Source organism: Eucalyptus grandis, chromosome 6 (assembly GCF_016545825.1).
Source record: "Eucalyptus grandis isolate ANBG69807.140 chromosome 6, ASM1654582v1, whole genome shotgun sequence".
NCBI lineage: Eukaryota > Viridiplantae > Streptophyta > Magnoliopsida > Myrtales > Myrtaceae > Eucalyptus > Eucalyptus grandis.
This window is the reverse complement of record NC_052617.1, coordinates 5,424,097-5,449,393: the sequence shown is the minus strand read 5'-3', so window position 1 is coordinate 5,449,393 and position 25,297 is coordinate 5,424,097. Positions and strand designations below refer to the sequence as shown.

The 25,297-nt window shown below is 44.0% G+C and overlaps 1 protein-coding gene across 1 annotated transcript; it reads right to left on the bottom strand.

Annotated features, from left to right (window-relative positions):
* Positions 1-226: 226 nt before the first annotated feature.
* LOC104448084 (protein DETOXIFICATION 21-like) lies at positions 227-4,924 on the bottom strand. Its single transcript, XM_039316229.1, has 9 exons — positions 4,656-4,924; positions 3,973-4,307; positions 2,789-3,330; positions 2,402-2,488; positions 2,210-2,266; positions 1,881-2,119; positions 818-936; positions 590-676; positions 227-514 (listed from the first exon to the last, which is right to left on the bottom strand). Exons 2-9 carry the CDS (start codon positions 4,243-4,245, stop codon positions 437-439), a joined length of 1,482 nt encoding a protein of 493 aa, XP_039172163.1. The 5' UTR covers positions 4,246-4,307; positions 4,656-4,924; the 3' UTR covers positions 227-436.
* Between the last annotated feature and the right edge of the window lie 20,373 nt (positions 4,925-25,297).

Below are 25,297 nucleotides of genomic sequence, written 5' to 3'. Positions count from 1 at the left end.
TACTCGCAGGCAGATTCCATATATTGAGCAATTAGCATTTCCTAACATTCAATAAGAAAGGGAACTGAAAATCTAGTCCTGGAAGAACAACATATTGAAACTCAGAATGTTTACTAGAAGAAAGATGTTCGATAAGATAGGAAATTACTTGCTTTGACGAAATAACGCAGGATTACAGGAGGAGAAACAGTGTTGAAGTTCTCATTTCAATTGCCCTCTTCATGGATTTGCCAGAATGTCATTCTTCATTTAATTTAGGTTACATAACTGATGGTTTGACAGGATTTCGACTGCTCGTGCGCTAATCTTATTAAATTAACAATTTGATACACATCTTGCAGGACAGTTCCCTTGCTGGGAATTCAGTTTTTAAGATCTGATAAAGAACTTTTCGCTATCTTCAAAAGAATAACAGGAGAACGAGAAAAAGATTGAATCAGACGCTCGTGCTGGTCTTGTGCGATGCTTCTTCAGCCACGAACCATTCATTAACGCGTGTTCGAGCTAGTAATACCTGCAGAAGGACATTGAGACTTGTTGACCCTTAATATAATCAGGAATCAATGGAGAATTGTAATATCTGACGCACCTGCTTGTCCCAATCAGTTTTGTAGGTAATAACGATCAGTACTATAGTCTGAACGAAAGTTCCAAACAGCATTCCAACCCACACGCCCTACAAAGCATATGATCAAGATATAGGAATCTCAATTTTACAGGTGCAGGACAAGAGCTTCAGCCCATTTTGACATGTCTCACTCATTGATATGCAAATTTGCCAATGCAACTCGTCTTGGAAAGGAAATTAGTAGCTTACCTTCACTTGCATACCTAAGAAATAAGCAAGCGCGACTCCCACGGGAATCCCTACTAGGTAATAGCTTATGATGTTGACATAGGCTACTATGCTCTGCCAACCAGCTCCTACGGCGACTCCTGATAAATATATGTTGAGACTAATGTTCAATCACAATCAGGTACTCATAATTTGATATTAATCCACCACTTTATTGCTCACATCATACAATGGATGGACATATTTCTCAAAATTTTGTGTATTGATCGATTAAGTTTGTAGCCACTCATGTCAATGATAATGAAAAACCATCAAGTTTTTTAAGGGGGAAAAGTACCAAAAAAGTTCTAAACCTTTTTACATTAATAACAATTTAGTCCATTCGGCCAATTTTGACCAGCTAATGCTAATGTAGACGCTGGCAGTAGAACGCTAATGTGGCAATTTTTTTAATAATTTTTAATTTTTGATTATTTTTTAATTTTGTTATTTTTCTTTTTATTTTTCCTTTTTTTTCCTCTTCTTCCTCCTCGGACTTTCCCCATTGTGGCTGACGAGGCTCCAATGAGTGTCGCGGCCCTTGGCTGGGTGAAGGCAGCCTCTACGTAGATCTAGGCGAAGTCGCATCGCCTATGGCCCCTAGACCTTGCTCGCAACCCGGGCGAGGTTGGGAGAGGCCAAGACCCTCCCTAGCTATAGATGAGGGCTTTGTGGCCCTCTCCCATGGTTGATGAGCCTCGCCAGAGTCTCATTGGCACTGTAGGGAAAGTTCAAGGAGGAAGAAGAGAAAAAGAAAAGGAAAAAGGAAAAAAAATAAAAATAAAAACAAAAATATATTTAAAAATTGCCACGTCAGCATTCTATTAGCTGGCATTCACGTCAGTGTTGACCGACCAAAATTGGTTATATGGACTGAATTAGTACTAATGTGAAAATGTTTATGACTGAATTTGTCTAATTGAAAAGTTTATGACTGAATTAGTATTAATGCAATAGGTTTAAGACTTTTTAAGACTTTTTCCTTCTTTAAGGAATATTGTATTTTCATTCATGTGATCAGGAGGGAATAGTGGAGAAGAATTACCGGAAAGGACTGGTTGGACGCTGTTCAAAAGTATGGATATAGCCAGAAGAGGTGATAAATCAGCCACAGCATTAGCGACCTCATCGCTCTCCGTGAAAATATAAGCTAGACGCCCCCTGAAGAAGAGGAAGAACACAAAGAGAACAAATCCAATGCCGAACGACATGAGCACCGTAACCATGATTGAGAGCTTTGCTGATCTTGAGCTCCCTCTTCCTAGTTCATTAGATACTCGAACGCTGAAAAAGCATACAAAATTTTTGCTAGTAAATTGCAAGTCTAGAGAAGGAGTTAACGGTCAATAGGAGTCATGAATCATGTGATTACACCTTGCTGCAGCCAAGAAACCGAAGGATATCATCATCTCCCAACCATTGATGTTGAGGCTGCAAGTAATGAAATTATGCTATTTCATTTTCGTGAACTAGCCTTTGCTGAAGGAATTTTTGTAATCTAGGCATTTCCCAAATGTAATTGAAAACAGCTAGGAGCAGAAAGATTGGAAGTGCAAACACAATTACCAGATGGCGAGTGCATCAATAGAAACTTCCGCATTTTCCATGTTGCCCGTTAGAAGAACCAGCACCGTGTTGTACCACAGCTCGAGACTGACAGTTAGCAAAGAATAGGAATTGAAAATCTTGAATGAAAAAGAAAGGACGTGCCGCTGTCCACTTCTGATCTGAGAGATTTCGCGTGTCCAGATTTCACCATTTATTCGACAACAAAACATTGGCGACTTCTACTTTACCAAAAAAAAAACATTGGCGACTTCTAAATCACCCATCGGGCTTGAAGATACCAAATGGTTAGATCAACTAAACGAATGCTGATTTACACATAAACTTATCAATTAGTCTGAATTCAAGGACAAAATCTTATGTCTTGGTGATGAAATCCTGACTTACCATAGCATGGCGCCAGATGAAAGCGAGAGCTTAATCACAGGCCACAAGTCCTTAAAGGCCGAACTCGAGAAACCCTTCCATGTATCTCGGCAACCTCCGCACAACACGAACATTAGTTGTCCTATATTAGGAATCCAATATGCCAAAATTGTGGAAGCCATAGCACCTAAAATTCCAAACTTGTATTTTGCGGTCAATAGCCACGATAGACATAGATGAGCCACCGCTGAGAATGCTGCTATGTATGCAATGATCATGTTCTTACTCTGTGCTTGGAGAAACATTTGGCAGGTAAAAGATACGACGAAGGCGAAGAGGATCGGGATCAACCCGAGGGAGATTTCTCCAGCGACCTTTGCAATTTTGTCTTCCTGGCCTAAGGCCTTTAGAAGTGGCGTGGTGAAGATGAACAGAGGAAGTAGAAAGATGGAGCAGATTGTTAGGACAATCCATGATCTCTGGAGGTACACTCCAAGCATGTGGTATTGTTTCGCACCGTAGGCCTGGCCACATAGGGTCTCAAGCGCACTTGCCATGCCGAGCTGAAAGTTCCATGAACAGAAGCTGTTGTAACTCATTTCATGACTCAAATTTCAAGACAACGTCACATGAACGACATGAGGAAAGGTTCCTCTGACAGGCGATAAAAAAAGACATGCGTGGAGATGTTTTTGGCGAATTCTCTCATAAGTCTTGTTGGTCACGCCCTTTTTCAACAGTAACATAGTGTTGTTTCGTTCAAAGCCACATCCACAATGCAAACGACCTTGGTTCAACTCCAAACTCATTTTCCTTGGTGCTCTTTCGATTTCTATATGCCTTGTTCTCATAACATTTCACTGGCTTCAACATATTCAGAAAGTCAATCAAAGCTGACAAGCTGCATCCATGAGAAGCCAGTACTGGTATAGTGCTTCGCAGTGGCTATTCTATGTTTGAGCATTGTTCCTTAAGGGACATGAGACTGTTCTATGAAAAAAAATTTCGTTCATTATTCACTGTTGGGCTCAGTGACAGATGTGCTTAAGAAGCATCTATAAACAATATATAAAGAGACAAAAAACAAATTTTTTGCAAATTAAAAATGTTGATGTAAGATGAACAACAGCAAGATAGCATATTACATGAGTCTAGTACATGAAAAAATCGACATCTAAAGTAATGGAAAACATGCTAAAACATACCAGGACACCATTTGCAAATCTCAGGAGGACAGTGAAGACGAGAGAATAGGCAGCCAATTCGGTGGACCCGATGTGGCCGATAAAAGCTTGGCTGATGACATAAATCCCAAAGGTAGAGAGTCTGGTGAATATTGCAGGTGCAGCAACAATCCACATCTTCTTGGTCTCACTCCATATCCTGTCCTTCAGGGGCTCATCCTCACCAACATCACCGACTTCCACTGCTACCGGTTTTTTCAGCAGCTTTTGGTTTGCCTCTCCCTCTATTGCCATGGCCAGTAAGTAGATCTATGTTCACCTCATATGCTCAAGACAACGTCTCCTTCTCCTATCAGCTGTAAACCACAAACAAAGTTTGAATAAAATTAGGCAGTGAGGGAGTGGATTTCCTCGTGAAAGAATTGCTTCTGGTGTAGACATGCCAAGAATCATGGCTTTTGACGATGAGAACTCACAATAAGTCAGTTGATAGTGAGGTTTATGCGCTCACATCACATGTTCAGAGTTGCAGAGCGCATCTCTGCTGTGATAACTAGACTTTCTTACATCAGTTCAGCAAAATTATATAAATAAGACCCTCTTAGCTTGGACAAATCATACGAACTTATAAAGGAGTAACAGCACCCAAAACTCAACTGCAGATACACCAATATTCAAGAGTCATGAGCCTTTGTAAAATAAACCTGTGCTAATATAGGGGCAATCATGCCCAGCTCAATATATCCACCAATTATCACCAAAATTTGGTAGGGTGAAGCCGAGGATCGATGGCTTTCCTTCTTTTGTTCAGTTACGTCTAGATTGGCGTAAACTTTGATAGTTGCAAGCAGTGTTCATGTCGACACGTGCACGCACTTGAAATATCTTGATGCAGTCTGGCATGACTTTCTAAACGGTGAGGATGAAGTGTTCCTAAAACTAGTGATGGACATGAAACGAGGATAAGCAAAGGTGTTTGTACGAACCTAGAGAGAAGTTTTTGTTGACATGTTTGTGTATGTAATGTCCAAAAAGCATAGAATCTTGATTCACACCACGACAACAATCATTCTTTGGTTGTCTGTCAGTCCATGAGATATCAAATGGTTCACATCAGTCCCTCCACTGTTTTCCCTTGGCTTCCCATACATGAACTCTGAAACACGAACTCTTGTGACGAATTCGTTCATTGAAAAAGCTCTCTTTCTTGTCCTCTCTGGTCGAATGGGCGGGTTCTTGTCAACGACAAGGGGAAACGTCATGGTGGGAGATATTGTCTGTAGTTGCAAATTGACTCTAAAAGAAGCTATAGTCCCTTCCACACATAAATTATACTGTCACTTCCAAGCTGCCACATTTGAATAGTTATACAAATTACACAATGGTACACATGCCGACTGAGGATATAGATTTGTTTTTTGTCTAAGAGCAATTCTAAGGAGAAAAGACTAACGGGAAAAAAATAAAAAATTGTAACTTCTGAGAGTTCAATTGAAGGGTGGACAATACTCACTAGTGTTAAGGAAATCTTTTTGTTCGTTCTATTCGGGCGACAATCCATGATGTCAGGTAAAAATCAAATATAAATGGGTGCGGGGCCGTTGACCCACCTATTTATATATCTTTTGAAATATATATTGTATATCCAATTATTTAAATATATATATGGAAATTACAAATAATATGCAAATTACATATTTAAATATAGATAATTACAGATACTTTATTTAGTTAAATCAATAAATATGGTATTCTGGTAGCTACAAATGATGCTTTAGAATATGAAAATATCAATGTAACTCGTGATTATCCATTTATATTTACACTTTTTCATTTTTAAAGTACATCTATATATTACGTGAATAAATTTACATTTGACTTTATGTTATTTTACGTATCGCGATAAATAGACTGCCCAAGGAATGAAAAATATATGTCTACTATCAAGTTATCTATATCTAAACTGCTATTAGCTAAGAAGAAGAAACAAATAAAAAAATTAACAAAAAAATTGGAAAGATATTACAAAACATTTAGAAAAAAAGTACGATTACTTGATAATCATCTCTTCCTATAACTAACTTAACGATAATACAACTTCATCAATTAAAATAAAATTGTGGACCAAACTATTAAAATAGACTCGATGTGCAACAACATCAATCAACTTGATTGTTAGTGATCGTTGCAACATTCTTTTGTAATTTAAAATTTGTAAAGACCTACACTTGTCCCATGATGGATATCCGTTAATTAATATTGTCAAATTAATAGAAATAATTTTCAAGTCTCGTTTGCACGTATCTATTTATAATATGAAACAACAATTTGGAATGATAATTAAAACAAACTTAGCCCAATAATATGAATAATTGTTTAAACGATCTCAGTGAATAATAATGCACAACTAATTGACACTCACCTGTTTCTACAATTAACTTAAGTAAAATACAACTACATCTTTTTAAACTAATTTAAAGAAATAATTAGGAATAAAAAAAGAACCCCAGCGAAATAATGTGAATAACTCTTCAAACAATCTTAGCAAAAGAAAACATATACATACCACTTGATGATTACCTCTTTCAATAATCAACTTAACTAAAGTACTACTATATTTTTCAAAAAGTAAATTTTAAATCTAGCTATTAAACCAAACTTAATGCGCAAAATCTTTCAATCGACTTGACTGCTAATGATAGTTACATACTTTTTTTTTTTTTTGGTAAAGATAGTTACATACTTTTCTAATTCTAATATAAGCAAAAGCAAAAGTCATTTTGCTAATGATGTTACATTAGTTAAGATCGTCAAATTATTAGAAATATATCACTAAGTCTCAATTGCATAACTCTGTCTACAGTAAAAAAAGTAATGTGGAAAAGCAAATACAATAACTTTAGTAAAATAATGTAAATAATTTTTAAACAACGGTAGCAAAAAACAAAAACCTTCTCAATAGTCACCTCTTTCTACGTTACTAAAGTACAATTATATTTATTAAAAGTAATTGCAAGTCTGGCTATTAAAATAGACTCAACGACCAAAGAGCATTAGTCAACTTGACTGCTAATGATAGTTACAATGCTCATTTGTAATTTGATATTTGTGAAAACCTACATTTGTCCTGTGATTATATTGCGTTGATTAACATCGTCAAATTAACAGAAAAATCTCTCTAAGCCTCGTTTATAAATATCCCTCTATAATTTATAAGAATAATTTGGAAGAATTAATTAAACAAACTGAGCGAAATAATCCGAATAATCGTTAAAAAAATCCGAATATAATTACTTTTTCCAGTCGGGTCGGGTCGGGTCGGGTCGGATAGAGTGATTGAACGGTTTGGTTCGTTTCGAGTATTGACATTTTCACGCGGTCAATTTGGGTCGGGTCGGATCTTCAATATCGGGCCGCCCATCCTGGGGCTCTTCCATGTACTTGCGACTCTTTTAGGGTGCGTTTGGTAACGATTCTATTCCGGAGTAGATTCGATCGAAATGATTTTTTTTTTTTATTATGTTCTGAACTAATTCTAAGCATTTTAAGTCATTTGTAATCGTCCAAAATTTCTGATTCTGGAATAAAATTGCATTTGGTACCATGCTCATTGATTCTATTCCAAATTATTATTTTTATAATTTTTAAATAATTTTTATAATTTTTATAATTTTTCTTTTTTTTTTCTCCTATTCTTCTTCTTCTTCTTCTTCTTCGAGCCGGTCGCCGGTCCGGCGTGATCAGCCGAGACGAGGGCCGGCGACCTCACTGGAGCGTCGCTGGCCCTCGGTGAGGCTGGCCCTCGTTGGCCGAGCCTCGCCTGTGGCTAGGTCGGCCTCGTTGGGGCTGGGCGAGGCCCACCCGCCACCGGCGGGCCGGGCCGGGCTAGGCTCCGCTGCCACCGGTGGGAAATTTGGGCATTAGGAGGCTTGCCCTTGCCCCGGCGAGGCTCGGCCTCACCGGTGGCCACGCGGGCCTCGCCGGGGGCCGGGCGGGGCTCACCCGGCCTCGGCGAGGCCCGCCTAGCCACCGGCGAGGCTTGCCTCCGGCGAGCTCACCGAACCTCGCCCCGGCTCGGCGAGCCTCCGGTGAGCTCGCCGGACCGGTTGTCGGCGGCGGCGGCGGCGGCGGACGGCGGTGACGGCGATGGCGGACGGTGGTGGATGGGGCGGATGGTGGCGCGCGATTGAAGAAGAAGAAGAAGAAAAGAGAAGAATAGTTAAGTTTGATTCTTTTTTCTGATTTCGGGAACAAGAATCATTTTTTTTTTTTTTTTTTTTTTTTTTTTATTCTTGATTCTACTCTCAACTGTTCCGGGAACAAAAATTTTACCAATCGCGATTTTGTTCCCAAACTGATTCCGGGAACAAAGAATCAGAATTTGGCCCTGTTTGGATAGTTACCAAATAGGGCCTTATAGTCTCACTCAGTTTCTCCGCGCTCCTCCCCCCCTCTTCGCATCTCGCTGTCTGAAGAGGTCGTTGGTTGGATTTCACAGCTCGGTCGTGCATTCGCCGGTGTGGTACTTCCTCTCAAAAGGGTCCGTCACTGGTGCTTTCTTGTCTTTGAGTGGATGTGCATTGTGGGGTCAGAGTTAGACCCGGTTGCTCTGCATTTTCTGATTGATTCCCTGGGAAAATTCTGGACTAATTTGTGTTCTTTCGGGTCCGTTTCGCATGATGTAGATTCGCTCTTGTGTTTCTTTCTTAGTAGCAGCTTAAAAGCTGTGTCTCACGGCTTTCCGGGATGCTTGGTTATGTCTTTCGGAAATTGCGCGCTGAGTGTTCAATGAAAGTTGTGAAAGAGGAGTCAAATCTAGAAGAGAACTATCTTTGCTTGTTTGACACATGATATGCCGTTGAAACGTGGAATGGAGAAAAACCAACCGAAACTGAGTTGTGTTAAGACAGTTTTCTGTCGTGACACGAGATGGCTTTGTTCAAGTGTGGTTTTCTCGATACATCACATACATTAGTCGTTTGACTGCTTCATGAGATACTTGATCAGCAGTCAGGGTCAATATTATATTTCTCGGCTGTTAATGCTTTTCGTTGTTCTAGTGCAATGGTGTGGGAACTAAGGGTGTGTTTGTTTTGCGGAAAATATTTTTCAAAAGATGATTGGTTATATTACTTAGAAAAATTAGTGAAAAACACTATTGTTTTTATCTTTCAAATAGTAAAAAAAATCAAATCAAATCAAAAAAATCAAAATCAAATAAAAAATTTAGCTATTAATTTCCTAAAAAAAAAAAAAAAAAAAAAAAAAAGAGTTGTGAGGTCCGGGTCGGGCCGGATCCGGCCTTGGCCCGACCCGGCCCCTTTTTCCTTTTACTTTTCCCCCTGCATGGGCCTAAGCCCAACCCTCCCATTTACTTTTTCTTTTTCTTTTCTTCCCCTTCGCACAGCCCAACCCTCTCTTTCCTCCGGCCCGGCCCACCTCCTTGTCTTCTCCCTCAACCGCCCCGCACGGGGAACCAGCGAAGAGAAGGTAGCTGTCCGCTTGGGAAATGGCGAAGCCGAAAGCGGGGCTGGAGAGGCGAGAGGAGACAGCATCATTTCGCCGGCAGGTCAGCGGGTTGGGGGGAGCCGATTCGGACGCACGCGGAGCTGATTCGCGCGCACGCGAAGAGAAGTAGGGGGGATCTGCACCAGAAAAAGGAGAGAAACATGAGAAAAACGGGGGCAGATAGAGAGAGAGGAGGGGGGAACCGAGAACGAGGAGAAACAGAGAAAAGAAACAGAGAAGAGAAACAGAGAAAAACCAGAGAAAGAAAAACGAAAAAGAAGCACAGGGGAGGAGGAGTCGTGGTGGCAGCCCTCGCCGCGCCACCGCTACCCCCTGCGATGCCGCCGTTGCCCTCCAAGCGTCGACTCATCGTACCCGTTGCTGCAGCTCCAGACGCCAATCGAGCGGAGAGAATTCGGAGGAAGAACAGGGAGAAACCGCGAGTAGGGGCGAGGGAGAAGGAGAGGAAGTCGGAGAAGACTTGCGGCCTTTGCTTGCTGCCGCCCGACCAACTGCGCTCGCCTCCGCCCGCGACAACTTGACGCCGTCCGAGCCACCACGCCTCCGCCCTGTCCAACTCCGGGCGCTCGCCTCCACCAGATCCCTCGCCAGAGCCCCCCGTGCTGAAGCTTCAACGATCGCGACCCGACTGACCCGCGGCGCCCGTAGACGTCGGGCTTCTTCACGCCTGGCCGACGCCGCGACCCATCTGCTCCCACGGTTCCGTCGTCGACGCCGCGACCCGTCTACTCCCGTGGCCTCGCCAATCGACGCCGCGACCGGACGACCCGCGATCCGCACTCCAGCTCGCGTCGCCATCCCTGCCGCTGCTGCCTCGTTGCTCCGTCCTCCAAGCCGACGCCGTTGCCGCTCGCCGCATCGCCTTCGCCACCCGCCGCTTTGCCGCCACCGTCGACACAGAACCATCGCTCGGTGTCTCGACCATCCCCCTTCGCCGCCGCAACACAGCAGGAGAGAGGTGGGACGAACCGGGTCTTGGCCGGCTCAGGCGAAAGCTCCGTCGGGTAGGGTTTCGGCCCAAAACCAGGTATGTTCTTTTAATTAATTCGGGCCGGATTTAGGTTATTATTGCATATGGGCTTATGTTTTGTTTTGGGCTTGTTGGGTTTGGGCTGTTTAAGTTTGGGCTTATAGGTTTAGTTTCTTTTAAAAAGAGAAGAGGGGACCTCTTGGGTTGGGCCCGCGATTCGGGCCCACCTGCTCCTAACCGGACCGAACCCGGGTCCGGTCGGAGACCGGACCCAATCCGCGCCGACCCGACCGAACCCGGGTCGGGTTGGACCGGACCGAACCCGGCCCGGTCCATTTTTAATATTAAAAAAAACAATTTCGAAAACAAAAAAATAATATTTAAAAATTAGAAATTAGTTATTTTTATTTTTTTTTTTTAAAAAATTTCGAAAACAAAAAAATATTATTTAAAAATTTTAAAATTTTTTAAAAAAATTAAAAAATTAATTAAAAAAATTAAAATAATTTTAAAACAATTTCGAAAACAAAAAAAATATTTAAAAATTAGAAATTAGTTATTTTTATTAAAAAAAAAAATTAAAAAAATTAAAAAATTAAAAAAAAAAAAAATTATTATTAAAAAATTAAAATTTCGAAAATCCAAAAATGATGGGCTTTGATTAGGACTTGCCATGTATTGCTATTTTAGCGTAATTAGACTTTTATGTGCTTGTATATTGATTATGTTGCATGTTTAATTTGTAAATCTAATTACGTTTGATTGCATGTGTTTAATTTTATGGCAATTAGAATCTTGATAATTATGATGTTTACTTTAATGATTGCGCACCCGCATGATCACCTCACATGTTAGTGGATAAGTATAAAATCAATTCAAACTGCCTATGAAAAATCTTTTTGTTAAAATGAACAAGATTAGGTACCGAAAAGGGCACTAATTGGTTAATTAGTGTAAACAAGTCCCCGAACCTAGATTCTCTGGTTGCGTAGAAAGTGAGGCACGCTCCCATGCCTCACTTGGTTTCTAGCCGACCCCAATAGGCTAGTGGCGACTCCTTTTATGCAAAATCTTTTAAGAATATCCCAACGTCACGCGGGGTATGGGCTTGGGAGAGCTCGCGCCTGATCATGGGCCTTAGCCCCGTCCTTTAGGCAATACCCCTAAACTTGTTCCCTCCTCCCGAGGGTAGGTCGCGACAGCTTGGCGACTCCGCTGGGGACTTGGTTTTGAACCTTAGAGGACTTAGGCCAATAATAATCTTGTTCATAAATATTTTTGTTTGGCAGCGAGGATTTCAGGTTAGTCCCTAACATTAAAGGTGTTAAATGTTTTTGTAGAATGGGAGGTATAAGGGGAAGTGTTTGCTCACCTTTGTCTTGTAGGGAGGTGTTGGAATGTATGGTTTATTCTTCATGTATGAAGTGTTGATTGCTTATAAATTGTCATGCTTGCATCCCATGCATTGCACTACACCATAGCACACACAACCTGCCGCCGGACCTGGGCCGCATAGGATCACTTAGGATGGTGTTGAGGTGGATACCACTCCGACTACAACCGTGTAGTACGAGTCGCCCACCTTAACCCCGAAATTTCTTTCTTCATGTTGAAGGTACCCACCCCGGTCTGCAACCGCGCGACACGGGTCGGTTCTTTGACAAAGTCGGAGTTATGGGTAACCCGACCTAGCTACGACCTTGCTGGTTCAGTTCGGTGATCCCATGGCTTCATTTTGAGCCGTCTAGAGTAGAAATCGAACCACCGCCCATGCGCATGTCTATGGCATTGCTACTCAATGAATAGGGTAAGGTTTTCAATTTTCTTTTATGTGCAATTTATTTATCCGTTTTCTTTTTGGTCGGTCCATGACAAAATAGGTTTTTCGTAACTTTGGTTGATATACGATGGGAGTACCCGAGCTTCACATCTTTTCCGCCCCGAAGGCCGAGCTCCGCATGTGGTGGGATGGACTGGATCTGACTGGCCGTGATTGGGTGCGATCTTATGTTGGACGATTACTTCCCCTATTGGAGATAGAGACCCATTATGGTGTCGTGCGAGCGTTAGCACATGTTTGGTGCCCCGCAACTTGCACGTTCATATTCGGTGATCACGAGCTTACTCCAACCTTGGAGGAATACAGTATTGCCATTGGAAAGCCCTTAGCGTCGGAGTTGGTTAGCCCACTTGTAGGATTTGAACATGCATCGACCTTATCTGATTTCCTTAAAATTAAAGAAGATGATGTGAGAAAAGTTTTGAAAGCCAATCGCAAAACCTGCCCATTTTCATTTCTAAATGAACTTTTTCAAAATGCCCCATCTTTCCAAAAGAATAAGATATTCATGCTAGCTTTCTTCGGGTTTGTGATATTCCCACATTGTAGAAATGCTATTAACCCTTCCGTAGCGTGGGTAGTTCGTGAAATATGTATGGGAAAGAGTTTTGTTAATGCTATCTTGACTGAAACTTTTCTTTCCCTTACTCGTTTTAAAGAAAATAAAGACAAAGTTTTCCATGCTCCTCCCGCACTCTTGCAAATTTGGTTTTTCTCTCACATTAAGGGGTTCGGTAGCTTGATGACTGTGAGCGACATTTCTGACTCTAGCCATCCCATCCTAAAGTTTAGAGATAGAAAAAGTTTGCCCTGATTATCATTATTCGAGTGGCTAGTTTTCATGACCAACCCCGGACTCGAGGATTTCCAATGGCATGCCAAATGGCTTCGAGTTCAAGAAGCGCGGTTCGTGTGTGGGCTTACTGGACCTATTCCTTTGTTGGGAATCACCGGAGTCACCGAATATTACCCGACTCGAGTCACCCGTCAGTTTCAAGAGATTCAACAGCTTCCGCCGGCAATCCAGAGGACCCGCTCAGATAGACTTCCCGACGGATGCCAAGACCACGAAGACTCCGTTGCGTTGGTCAAGTCGATGTGGGATATGTGCCACCCCCGGAAGTTGATCTGGCCTGAAGAGGAGTTGGAGGGGCAAGAGAAGACCTATTATGCCTCGAAGGAGTACATCCTTAAACACAAGATTCCAGAGAGCCTCCGCCCGAAGATTCCTAAAGTGCCATTAAGGATCACCCATCGAGCCGAGATCAAGCGCCTCAAAAGGGAGCTCGAGGAGGCCGAAGAGCGTGCTTTGAAGTTAGCCCGAGTTAGTGGAGCTGCCTCGAGTGGAAGCCATCCTCATCAGTTAGATTGAGTCAAGTGCGATTTGTAATGGGACCATACTCACATGCGTTACAATGTTAAAGAATTTGTCTCGAGTCTCAATGTTGGGAGTTAAAAGAATGTCTTTCCATTTTGGAAGTAGCTTTGTTTGTAGGGGTTTTCTATCATGTTTTTCTTGTATTATGTGGCAACCTAGCTTTGAATGAAACGAACAAATTGGGGCAATTAGATCTTTGTCGTGGGCCGACCGCCTAATTATTACTTGTACTTATATATGCTTATCTACCTTTGCTTCAGGTACTAACCGATCAATTTTCTTCTACTGATCGTCGACACGGCCAAGCGAAGATCCCCAATTCGCACGCGCGCAAAAGTCAGAATGGAGAACGATGACACCAACGTGCGCATGACAAAGATGGAGGACCAGCTGGCCCAACTCACCGCAATGATGCTTGAAATAAGCCGAAGCTTAAGGAGCCCCCGTCGTAGCTGTCACGGAACATCCACTCTGCATTATCAGGACATGCTTCCCCGTCGACGGGAGGCACGCACGTTGCTGATCTCCCCGGGAAAGAAATTGCCGGAGAAGCTCCTTCTGTCACGCCAGTCATCGTCAATTTGGATCCTCCTTCGAAGGAAAACCCAACACCCCACTTAAGTGACGAGAGTGAAAAACGTTTGGCAAAGATGGAAGAGCGACTATGTGTCTTGCAAGGTTATGAGTTGAAAGGAGCTGATAGACTATCTCCATACACCAAGACGAGCTTTCCCGAGAATTTCCAGGAGCTTGAGTTCACAAGAAAGTATGACGGAACGGGATGCCCAAGGACCCACCTTAGGTATTACATGAGAAAAATGGCTCGCTACGCTGACAACGTGCCATTCCTTATACACACATTCCAAGATAGTTTGGAAGGCATTGCCCTGACATGGTTCATTGCGCTGGACATTGAAGAATTCACTAGTTGGGACGACTTAACAAATGAGTTCTTGCAGCAATACCGGTTTAACACTGAGCTTGCCCCCACGAGGGAAGAGTTAACTCGTGTTGAAAAAAAGAGGAATGAGTCATTCAAGGCCTTCGCGCAAAGGTGGAGAACCATGGCCTCACAAGTGAAGCCGGCTTTGAATGAGAGAGAGATGAAGCGCTTGTTCCTCAAAACATTGCCCTCTCGAATACTTTCAAGGGTTAGTGTTCTCGGGTTGCCAAACATTTTCACAGCTAGTTGAGGTAGGTGAAGGAGTTGAATGGGCAATGGTTGAGGGAAAAATTTCAACCGGAGGCATGAAGAAATTCCCACCAAGAAAAGATAAAGAGGCCGCAATTGAAGTAGCGCTTGTGCAAGAGCCACATTTCTCTCGGCCAGCCACAACACCCGCGCACAAGCCTACGATGGTCCCGGGTAGTTCATCACAAGCATACGATAATGGCAAGAGGCCGTTTCGAAAGGGGTTTTCTCCACTACCACGCCCGCTGTCAAAGTTATTGCCCATGCTTCTTGAAAAGAGGATGGTCGCAAAGGAGGTGCCTAGAGATAACCCCCCGAGGTTCGCCGGGTTCGATGTAACCAAGACCTGTGAATACCACATGGGAGAAAGGGGGCATGATGTAGATAATTGTCACATGCTAAGATACAAAGTTCAACAGCTTCTAGACAAGAACATTTTGACTTTCAGGGAAGCTCAGCCCAACGTGCAACAGAACCCTCTACCAAATCATGTAGGGGGAGTGAACTCAATTTATGAGGACACACGGGCGAGTCAGCAACCTCTAGTATTGGATGCTTCCGAGTTGTATGAATCCTTAGTGCTAGCGGGATACTATGAAGGCCAGGAGGATGTGACCCTAGAAGAGAAATTGAACCGCGTCCGTAGGATGATAACCATGGGAGTAATCAGATGCGGAGAAGAGGAAGAGTATGTCGTATCCGTGATAATGCCATCATCATTCCGCTCATCTTTCTTCAACTTTGCTAGTATGTCTCGGGCGAGGAAGGTTATGCATGGAATTTCGAAGACCCCAGCTTTATACGAGGAAGGGTTGATAGCTATGATTACCCCGATGGTGATTGAATTGTCCGATGAGGAGCTCGCAGGCGATATCGGGCTGGAAATTGCTGAACCCACAGTGATCGACCTTATGGTTGAAGAGATGTCGACAATCGAAGTCACGGGAGGACACACAATGCCGGTCACGATTGAATTGCCTCCCCAGAAAGAAGATGGAATGGTAATGCTGGAGTATCCTCCCAAATTCGATTCAAAAGCTGTACCTTGGGGTTACGGAACCAATGAGGTAGATGCTATCACGCGATCAGGCCGCTGTTACGCACCTGATAAGGGAATAGAAAAGAAGGCCGTGACCGAGGAGGAGGCAAAGCAATTTTTGGCTGTAGTAAAGTCTAGTGAGTTCAACGTGGTGGATCAATCGGAAGTTGCCGGCTCAAATCTCCCTCCGGAATTATTCAAATCTTCCGAGAAGCATAGGGACATCTTGCTAAAAGTCCTTAACGAGGTGCATGTGCCAGAGTCAATTGATGAAGTCCAATTGGAAGAGTTCGTTGGGGCCGTTCTATTAAAAGACCAAATTTCCTTTACTGATGAAGATCTCCCCCCCGATGGTCCTAATCATACCAAAGCGCTACATATCTCGGTGAAACATGAAAGCACTCTTGTTTGCGAGTATTGATTGATAACGGTTCGGCACTCAATATATGCCCGTTGGCTACTCTCCACCGTCTTGGCATTGATCTTGGGAGAATCCGTCGGCAAGTCGATCGTGCGGGCTTTTGATGGGATGAAGAAGGATGTGATAGGGGAAATTGAGCTTGAGCTGCTGATTGGCCCTGTACTTTTCCAAGCCGTGTTCCAGGTGTTAGATATACCAAGTGCTTTTAATTTTCTGCTAGGGAGACCGTGGATCCACACAGCAGGTGCGGTTGCTTCCAGCCTCCATCAGAAAGTACGATTTGTGGTGGACAACAGGCTTATCACGATCCATGGAGAATCCGACTTCAAGATCTATCACGAGACAGCCATCCCCTATGTGGAGCCAGAGTGTACCGAGGAATCCAACTTTCAAACCCTCGAGCTGGTATCCATGGTCCATGTACCTGTAGGGTCCTTCACAAAGGCTCCTAATTTGTCTAAGCCGGCCATAGTTGCGGGAAAGATTATGTTGGCAAGTGGGTATAATCCTGGAGAGGGCCTTGGATCACACAGTCAGGGTGTGCGAAAACCCATTGAAGCTCATAAAAACTCGAAGAGGAGAGGCCTAGGATATGTTGAGAGGCGAGAAGGTCGTAGCGAGGAAGGTGGTCATGGCAACCGAGGGGGCCATGGAAGGCAGAGAGGCCGGAATGCCCGAGGAGGCCGAGGTGGGTATAGAGATTAGAGTGAACGTATTGCCCAAACCGAGGAGGTTGAGGGCAACCGAGGCCCGTTTCATCCGTTGTTGGAAGAAACATTTCCAGGACCTCCAAGGATGTTATCCGAGGAAGAGGGGGACATTTATGGTGTGATTGAGCTATTCGAGGAAGACGTCATATGTGCCATCCCGGCATGCAAGGAGGCCGAGTCCTCTGAAGTCATGGTTGTCCCTTCAAAGTAGGGCGGTTCTCGTCTAGCCTAGTCTTTTGTCTTATGTCTTCTCCCCTGCGTGGGATCTCGTAGTTTTTCTTTCTTTATTTCCTGTTTATGCCATTTGTAATGTGAACTATGGTCAACCCCGATCTTGAGCCGTTGGTCGTGGGTGGTTTGTGTTAAATACGGCCTTATCTTTCCTCATTCAATAAAATAGACACATGTTTTATTAAGGACATGTGGAGGTACATCAAACTAGTCCTATGATGGTCACTGAGGCCTAGGTCTCCACATGCTCCCTTATTTGACTGCCTTGCAAGGACGAGGAAATACGAGGATATGAGGATGAGTTCTTGAAACTTTTACAAAAAAAAAAAAATATAAAATTCTTCGAAAAACGACATGCATTATTTTTATTGTTGACATTGCTCTAACTCATTTTATCGCATCTCAGGCATTACATTATGCATAATCATAATAAGGACGCATATGACTCGGACGTGCATGAAGAAAGTCTCTCATGTTCCGATGACACTGACAATGACGATCAGAAGGGGATTGAACGCGAATGGAATCGATATGAAGGATCGAAGCCGTTGACCGAAGAGCGAACAATCACCATAAATTTAGGTGACGCGGAGAATGTCAAGGAAGTAAGGATCGGGGCATGTCTCTCAGAGTCAGAGGCGGAAAAGACGACTAATCTTTTGAAAGAATATCAAGATGTGTTCGCTTGGACATATGCCGATATGCCGGGATTGGACCCCGAAATTGTGGAACATGCTCTACCAACAGATCTTGATATGCCACCCAAGAAGCAAAGACTCAGGAGAACTAAACCAGAATTGTCCAAGAAGATCGAAGAAGAAGTAATGAAGCTGCTGAAAGTAGATTTTATCGAAGTGACACGTTATCCTGATTGGGTAGCAAATATTGTGCCCGTAATGAAGAAAGATGGGCGAGTCGGGGTATGTGTTGACTATCGTGATCTAAATCGAGCAAGCCCGAAAGACGATTTTCCACTCCCACATATCGATGTCTTGGTTGACAGCACGGCAGGATTTGAGTTATTCTCCTTCATGGACGGTTTTTCCGGATATAATCAAATCCGTATGAAGAAGGAGGATAGGAGCAAAACATCATTCATAACTCCTTGGGGAACTTTTGCTACAAAGTGATGCCTTTTGGTCTAAAGAATGCTTTGGGGCAACGTATCAAAGGGCCATGGTCACGTTGTTTCATGACATGATGCACAAGGAGATCGAGGTATACGTGGATGATATGATTGCAAAGTCAAGACGGGGTGAGGACCATGTTGGAGTCTTGCAAAAGCTGTTCAAGCGTCTTCGAAATTCAAGCTGCGCCTTAATCCCACAAAATGCGTTTTGGGACGAGATCGGGAAGCTGTTAGGGTTCATGGTTAGTAACAAGGGCATAGAGATTGATCCGTCAAAGGTTAAGGCTATTTGTGATTTACGAGCCCCGACCACCACCAAGGAGGTCCGTAGCTTGATGGGGCGGCTCAATTATGTGGCGAGGTTCATCCGTCGTTGTCCGAAAAACAGCGAGGCCATTCTTCAAGCTTTTGAAAAAGAACGCAAAGATTGAGTCGGATATCGAGTGCCAGGGTGCCTTCGAGAAGATAAAACACTATCTCACTCACGCACCAGTTTTAGTACCCCATCTCCCTAAAATTCCCTTAATTTTGTACTTGACCATACATGATGAATCGTTGGGAGCCATGTTAGCACAGAAAAGACCAAATGACGGGAGAGAATGCGCGATATACTACTTGAGCAAGAAGTTTACTATTTCCGAGATGAACTACACAGAAGTTGAGAGAACTTGCGTGGCCTTGATTTGGGTTTTGCACAGGCTGCGGCAATATACGCTCCATCACCGAATCCTGTTGGTGACCGAAAATGATCCCATCAAATACCTCCTGGAGAAGCCGGCACTGGTTGGCAAGTTGGCCAAGTGGCAAATCTTAATTTCAGAGTTTGACGTTCAGAGCCTGGGGCAGAAGTCCGTTAAAGGTCGCGCCATAGCAGACATGTTGGCAGAAAGTCCCGAGAGGTCCAGGACATCTGATGAGGATAGTGATGCAGGGGAACAAATTTTACTTGTATCAAATGACAAATGGACGATGTACTTTGATGGTGCAGTTAATTTAGCTGGGTCGGGTACTGGGGCGGTTCTTATCTCCCCAGACGGTCAGCACTACCCTGTTGCCGCTAAATTGACGTTCCCTTGCACGAATAATATTGCCGAATATGAGGCGTGCATTCTCGGCCTCCAAGCTGCTATTGACATGAAGATCCGAAAGATGCAGGTTTATGGTGATTCAACCCTTATCATCTTACAGACTAAAGGCGAATGGCGAACACAGGATTCTAAATTGATTCCGTATCATGAGTTCCTGGGGAAGTTGACAAAAGAATTCCAAGAAATAGAATTTGAATACTTGCCAAGGTCTCAAAATCAGTTTGATGATGCCCTAGCTACCTTGTCTTCAATGTTACAAATAGCTGGAGGCTTGGACATTGAACCATTAAGAATTGAAATCTTTAGGCACCCAGCTTATTGCATGATGATTGAAGAAGAACCGGACGGACAGCCTTGGTATCATGACATCTTGAAGTATCTGCAGAATGGTGAATTTCCCGAAGGAAGTGAAGCAGCAGATAGAAAGCATTTAATAAAGTTAGCATCGAAATTCTTCGTCAGTGGAGATGTCATCTACAAAAGGTCATTCGACTCAACATTGCTAAGGTGTGTCGACGCTAAAGAAGCTGACCGTTTGATGAAAGAGATACATGAAGGGGAGTGTGGCCCCCATATGAATGGACACTTCTTGGTGAGAAAGATCATGCGACTTGGTTATTATTGGCTGACCATGGAGTCTGACTGCATTCAGCACGTACGACGGTGTCACCAAGTGCGATTTATGGAGATAGGATAAATGCCCCTCCAAATGAACTTCACCAAATGTCTCAACCCCGGCCCTTTTCAATGTGGGGAATTGACGTGATTGGGCCCATTAACCCCAAAGCTTCAAATGGGCATCGATTTATCCCGGTGGCGATAGACTATTTTACCAAGTGGATCGAGGCCAATTCATATGTTAATGTTACTGCAAAAAATGTGGCAAAGTTCATTCGTCGCGACATTGTTGCTCGCTACGAGGTGCCGGAGGCGATCATTACCGACAATGGCACTAATTTGAACAACAAAGTCGTAGATGGATTGTTTAGTGAGTTTCGAATTAAGCATTTGAACTCGTCACCGTATCGTCCTCAAATGAATGGAGCAGTGGAGGCGGCGAACAAGAACATAAAGAAAATCCTATCGAAGACTGCCGAAAATTATCGTGATTGGCACGATAGACTTCCTTACGCGTTAATGGCGTATCGAACTTCTATCCGCACCTCCACATGGGCAACTCCTTTTTCACTCGTGTATGGGATGGAGGCAGTCTTACCTGTTGAAGTTGAGGTCCCTTCTCTAAGGGTCCTTTCCTAATCTATGCTGGATGAGATTGAGTGGATGCAACAAAGGCATGAACAGTTAAACTTGATTGATGAGAAGAGATTGCAAGCTGTGTGTCATGGCCAATGCTATCAGAGACGAGTTGCAAAAGCCTTCAATCGAAGGGTGCGTCCTAGATACTTTGAAGTCAATGACTGGTGCCGAGGAAAGTGCTTCCGATTATACCAGACCCTCGTGGAAAATTCACCCCGAACTATGAAGGGCCGTATGTCATTAAAAAGATTCTGCCTGGTGGTGCTATGATTTTAGTTGAAATGGATGGCAGTGAATTGCCTAGACCTGTAAACTCAGATGCAGTCAAGAAATACTTTCCATGATTGAAATCAAGGTCGAAGAACCACTTCATGTGCAACCGAGTCACATGGCATCATGCATAGCATCATAGATATCATACATATATCACATACACGCATATCTATTTGTGTTTCAGGCACCTTACCGTTCGATGAGGAAAATGGCGGAGGGAAAAGTCGATTCAAAAGACCCATCAAGTCTCCGCACAAATGGTTGAATATCTCTTTTTCTTAAATGAGAGGTAAAAAAAAAAAAAAAAAAATCGGGGGGCATAGCCTCATTCCCACCACCTATTTTCTGGTGCCACTATACGCGCTTCTTGTTGGTAATTCTCGAAGAGGGGGAGCTCGTAAGAATGATGTTATTCGGATAAAAGTTGAAACATTAATCATGCCAAACAAGGAGTGCTTAGGATGAAGAAAGGTAAGTCATTTCCAAACACATCCTTCGAACACTTTCAAGAGTTGAGTGAAAAATAACCTTCTCTTAGGACGAAGGATCCATTCGCATTGAGCATGAAGATCGAAATGATAAAGGCATTTCCTTCACCAATCCCAAACGCCAAGCTGACATATTGCTAGCCCTTCAGGCCAAATAGAGATGATCCTCCAAAATACCTCTGTCGAGGACAACCCGAAATTGGGGCAGCATAGGAGGTTACAGTCGTGTTGTAAGGCAAAAGATTGGGAAAGATCCTATTACTTTCACTTGAATCAATCTTCTGGTGATAGCTTCAAAGGAATTCTCATTAGATCTTGACTCATCCCAAAGTGAAGAAGAGCATTTCCTTCTCTACCCAAACACATATCCATTGCTTTAACCAATTTGGGCTTGATTATTCATTTTTAAACCCCGAGTGGTGATCATCTCCCTTCACTGGGGCAAAGCATGAGAATTTGACCAAATACAATTGAGAGTCACGAGAAAATGTGAAAAGCATCTCAAAAGTCATAAGAGCTCCAAGAGTTCAAAGAGCAAAGAGTTCTACAAACTAGGGGGCATAAAAAGCAGTGTGCCTGGTAAAAGCAAGGCCAATGCCCGTTTAAAAAAAAAAAAAATCAATCATCGCGAGTGCAAAGGAAATTAGAGAAAGAAGCAAAGCTCTTATGCAGATATGCTTAATCAAGGATCTTTCGAGATGCGTTATATTTCAAAAGCCAAATGATTTGGAAATATCAAGTGACCTGGTCATGATGCCATGATGATCACCGACTCTTAAAGACCCTATTGAAAGTTTAAGCCCTTTCGAGCCTTTCCCGAGCCAACATTATAACCCTTTTCCGAAGCCTCTTCTGATTGGGATAATTTGAGTGAAATTGAGAATACCACAAAGAAGCTACTGCTTGAAGGAGTGGAAGTAATTTTATCTTGTCTCATCTTCCAAGCTCTCGACTTGTAAAGCCGATGAAGATAGTGCCAAATGTTCCTTTGTTAGCCTCAAAGCAATAATTTCTTTGTGTAAACCCTAATCGAGCCTATATTGCGGTCCTTTCAAAAGACCTTTTTGATCGATCAGATTGTGCTCATTGCGAATGTTTCCGGAAGCCTTCGACATAGGTTATGTGAGAAACCTTCAGCAATCAATTATCTCCCACACGAATAGATGGGATTAAGTAGCCATTTCATTGAGAGTGCGTGAGAAACCCTTTCTGACTAAGAAGCTCTAGTTTGGCATGCTTAATGAACCTTTTTCTCGAGTCGTAGCCGTTCTAATGAGAACTTGCCTCCTAGAAAATTTGATGATTAATTATATATCCACGAGCAAGATGACAGTTTTGTGTCACATGATACTAATGGACATCGAATGTTTTTCTAAAGCAATCGGACTTAGCTTGATTATTTTGTTCAATTAATGTTACAATATTGCCAATACGTCTCTTGATGGCCTCTCTAATGACATTTGCTCAATTTGAGTTTGACAGGATTCATCAGTGAAGCCATGTAGTTTTCTAAGGGGTTAGTGGGTGCTTCCCTAAAAAAAAAAAAGTTAAGGTTTATGGTTAACCTTAAACCATGTCATTTCCAAGATTGGTGGGTTCATCCGTAAACCACGCTCGTCCGCCTCCTAGTCGAAACCCGTTCGTACATGGTGAGACTATCATACTCGGTCAAAACTCATTTTTACACGATGAGACTTTAGTCTTCATCACTTCTTATGACCCGGAGAGCTTTGTATCCTGGAGTCTTCCTCACTTCTTATGACCCGGAGAGCTTCGTATCCTGGGGTCTTTCACCCTTCTTAGGACCCGGAGAGCCTTGTATCCTGGAGTCTTCCTCACTTCTTATGACCCGGAGAGCCTTATATCCTGGAGTCTTCCTCACCTCTTACGACCCGGAGAGCTTTGTATCCTGGAGTCTTCATCACTTCTTATGACCCGGAGAGCTTTGTATCCTGGAGTCTTTCTCACTTCTTATGACCCGGAGAGCATTGTATCCCGGAGTCTTCCTCACTTCTTATGACCTTTCTCACTTCTTATGAGAGCCTTGTATCCCGGAGTCTTCATCACTTCTTATGACCCGAGAGCCTTGTATCCTGGAGTCTTCCTCACTTCTTATGACCCGGAGAGCTTTGTATCCCTGGAGTCTTCCTCACTTCTTATGACCCGGAGAGCCTTGTATCCCGGAGTCTTCCTCACTTCTTATGACCCGGAGAGCCTTGTATCCTCGGAGTCTTCCTCACTTCTTATGACCCGAGAGCCTTATATCCTCGGAGTCTTCCTCACCTTACGACCCGGAGAGCTTTGTATCCTGGAGTCTTCATCACTTTTTATGATTCGGTGGGCTTCTGCAGCCCGAAGTTTTTCTTCACCTTATTGACAAGACGCATTTTCATAATTATGAGTCCTTTTCGTCGACCTAATATGTGCATATGCACCTAGGGTTTTTCTATCGCCAAAATAATTTAGGTGTCGTCTGTCTTTGATTGCAACCTCTTCGAGGCTACATTCAAAGAGGGGCAAATTTGTTGACACCTAGTTTTTTATCTTTCAAATAGTATAAAAAATCAAATCAAATAAAAAAATCAAAATCAAATAAAAAATTTAGCTATTAATTTCCTAAAAAAAAAAAAAAAAAAAAAAAAAAAAAAAAAGAGTTGTGAGGTCCGGGTCGGCCGGATCCGGCCTTGGCCCGACCCGGCCCCTTTTCCTTTTACTTTTTCCCGCATGGGCCTAAGCCCAACCCTCCCATTTACTTTTCTTTTCTTTTCTTCCCCTTCGCACAGCCCAACCCTCTCTTTCCCTCCGGCCCGGCCCACCTCCTTGTCTTCTCCCTCGCCCGCCCACCGCACGGGGAACCAAGCGAAGAGAAGGTAGCTGTCCGCTTGCAAATGGCGAAGCCAAAAGGTGGCGGAGAGGCAGAGGAGACATCATCATTTCGCCGGCAGGTCGGCGGGTTGGGGGAGCCGATTCGGACGCACGCGGAGCTGATTGCGCGCACGCGAAGAGAAGTAGGGGGATGCACTAGAAAAAGGAGAGAAACAGGAGAAAACGGGGGGAGAGAGAGAGAGAGGAGGAAAAAACTGAGAAAGAAAAACAGAGAAGAGAAAAAAGAAAATGAGAAAGAAAAACGAAAAAAAAGCACAGGGGAGGAGGAGTCGTGGTGGCAGCCCTCGCCGCGCCACCGCTACCCCCGCGACGCCGCCGTTGCCCTCCGAGCGTCGACTCATCATACCCGTTGCCGCAGCTCCCGACGCCAATCGAGCGGAGAGAATTCGGAGGAAGAACAGGAGAAACCGCGAGAAAGGGGGCGAGGGAGAAGGAGAGGAAGTCGGAGAAGACTTGCGGCCTTTGCTTGCCGCCGCCCGACAATCGCGGTCGCCTCCGCCCGCGACAACTTGACGCCGTCCGAGCCACCACGCCTCCGCCCCGTCCAACTCCAAGGCGCTCGCCTCCACAGATCCCTCGCGAGAGCCCCCGTGCCGAAGCTTCAACGATCGCGACCCGACCGACCCGCGGCGCCCGTAGACGTCGGGCTTCTTCACGCCTAGTCGACGCTGCGACCCATCTGCTCCCACGGTTCCGTCAGTCGACGCCGCGACCCGTCTACTCCCGTGGCCTCGCCAATCGACGCCGCGACCGGACGACCCGCGATCCGCACTCCAGCTCGCGTCGCCGTCCCCATCCCCCCGCTCGCTGCCACCTCGTTGCTCCGTCCTCCAAGCCGACGCCGTTGCCGCCGCCGCATCGCCTTCGCCACCCGCCGCTTTGCCGCCACCGTCGACATAGAACCATCGCTCGGTG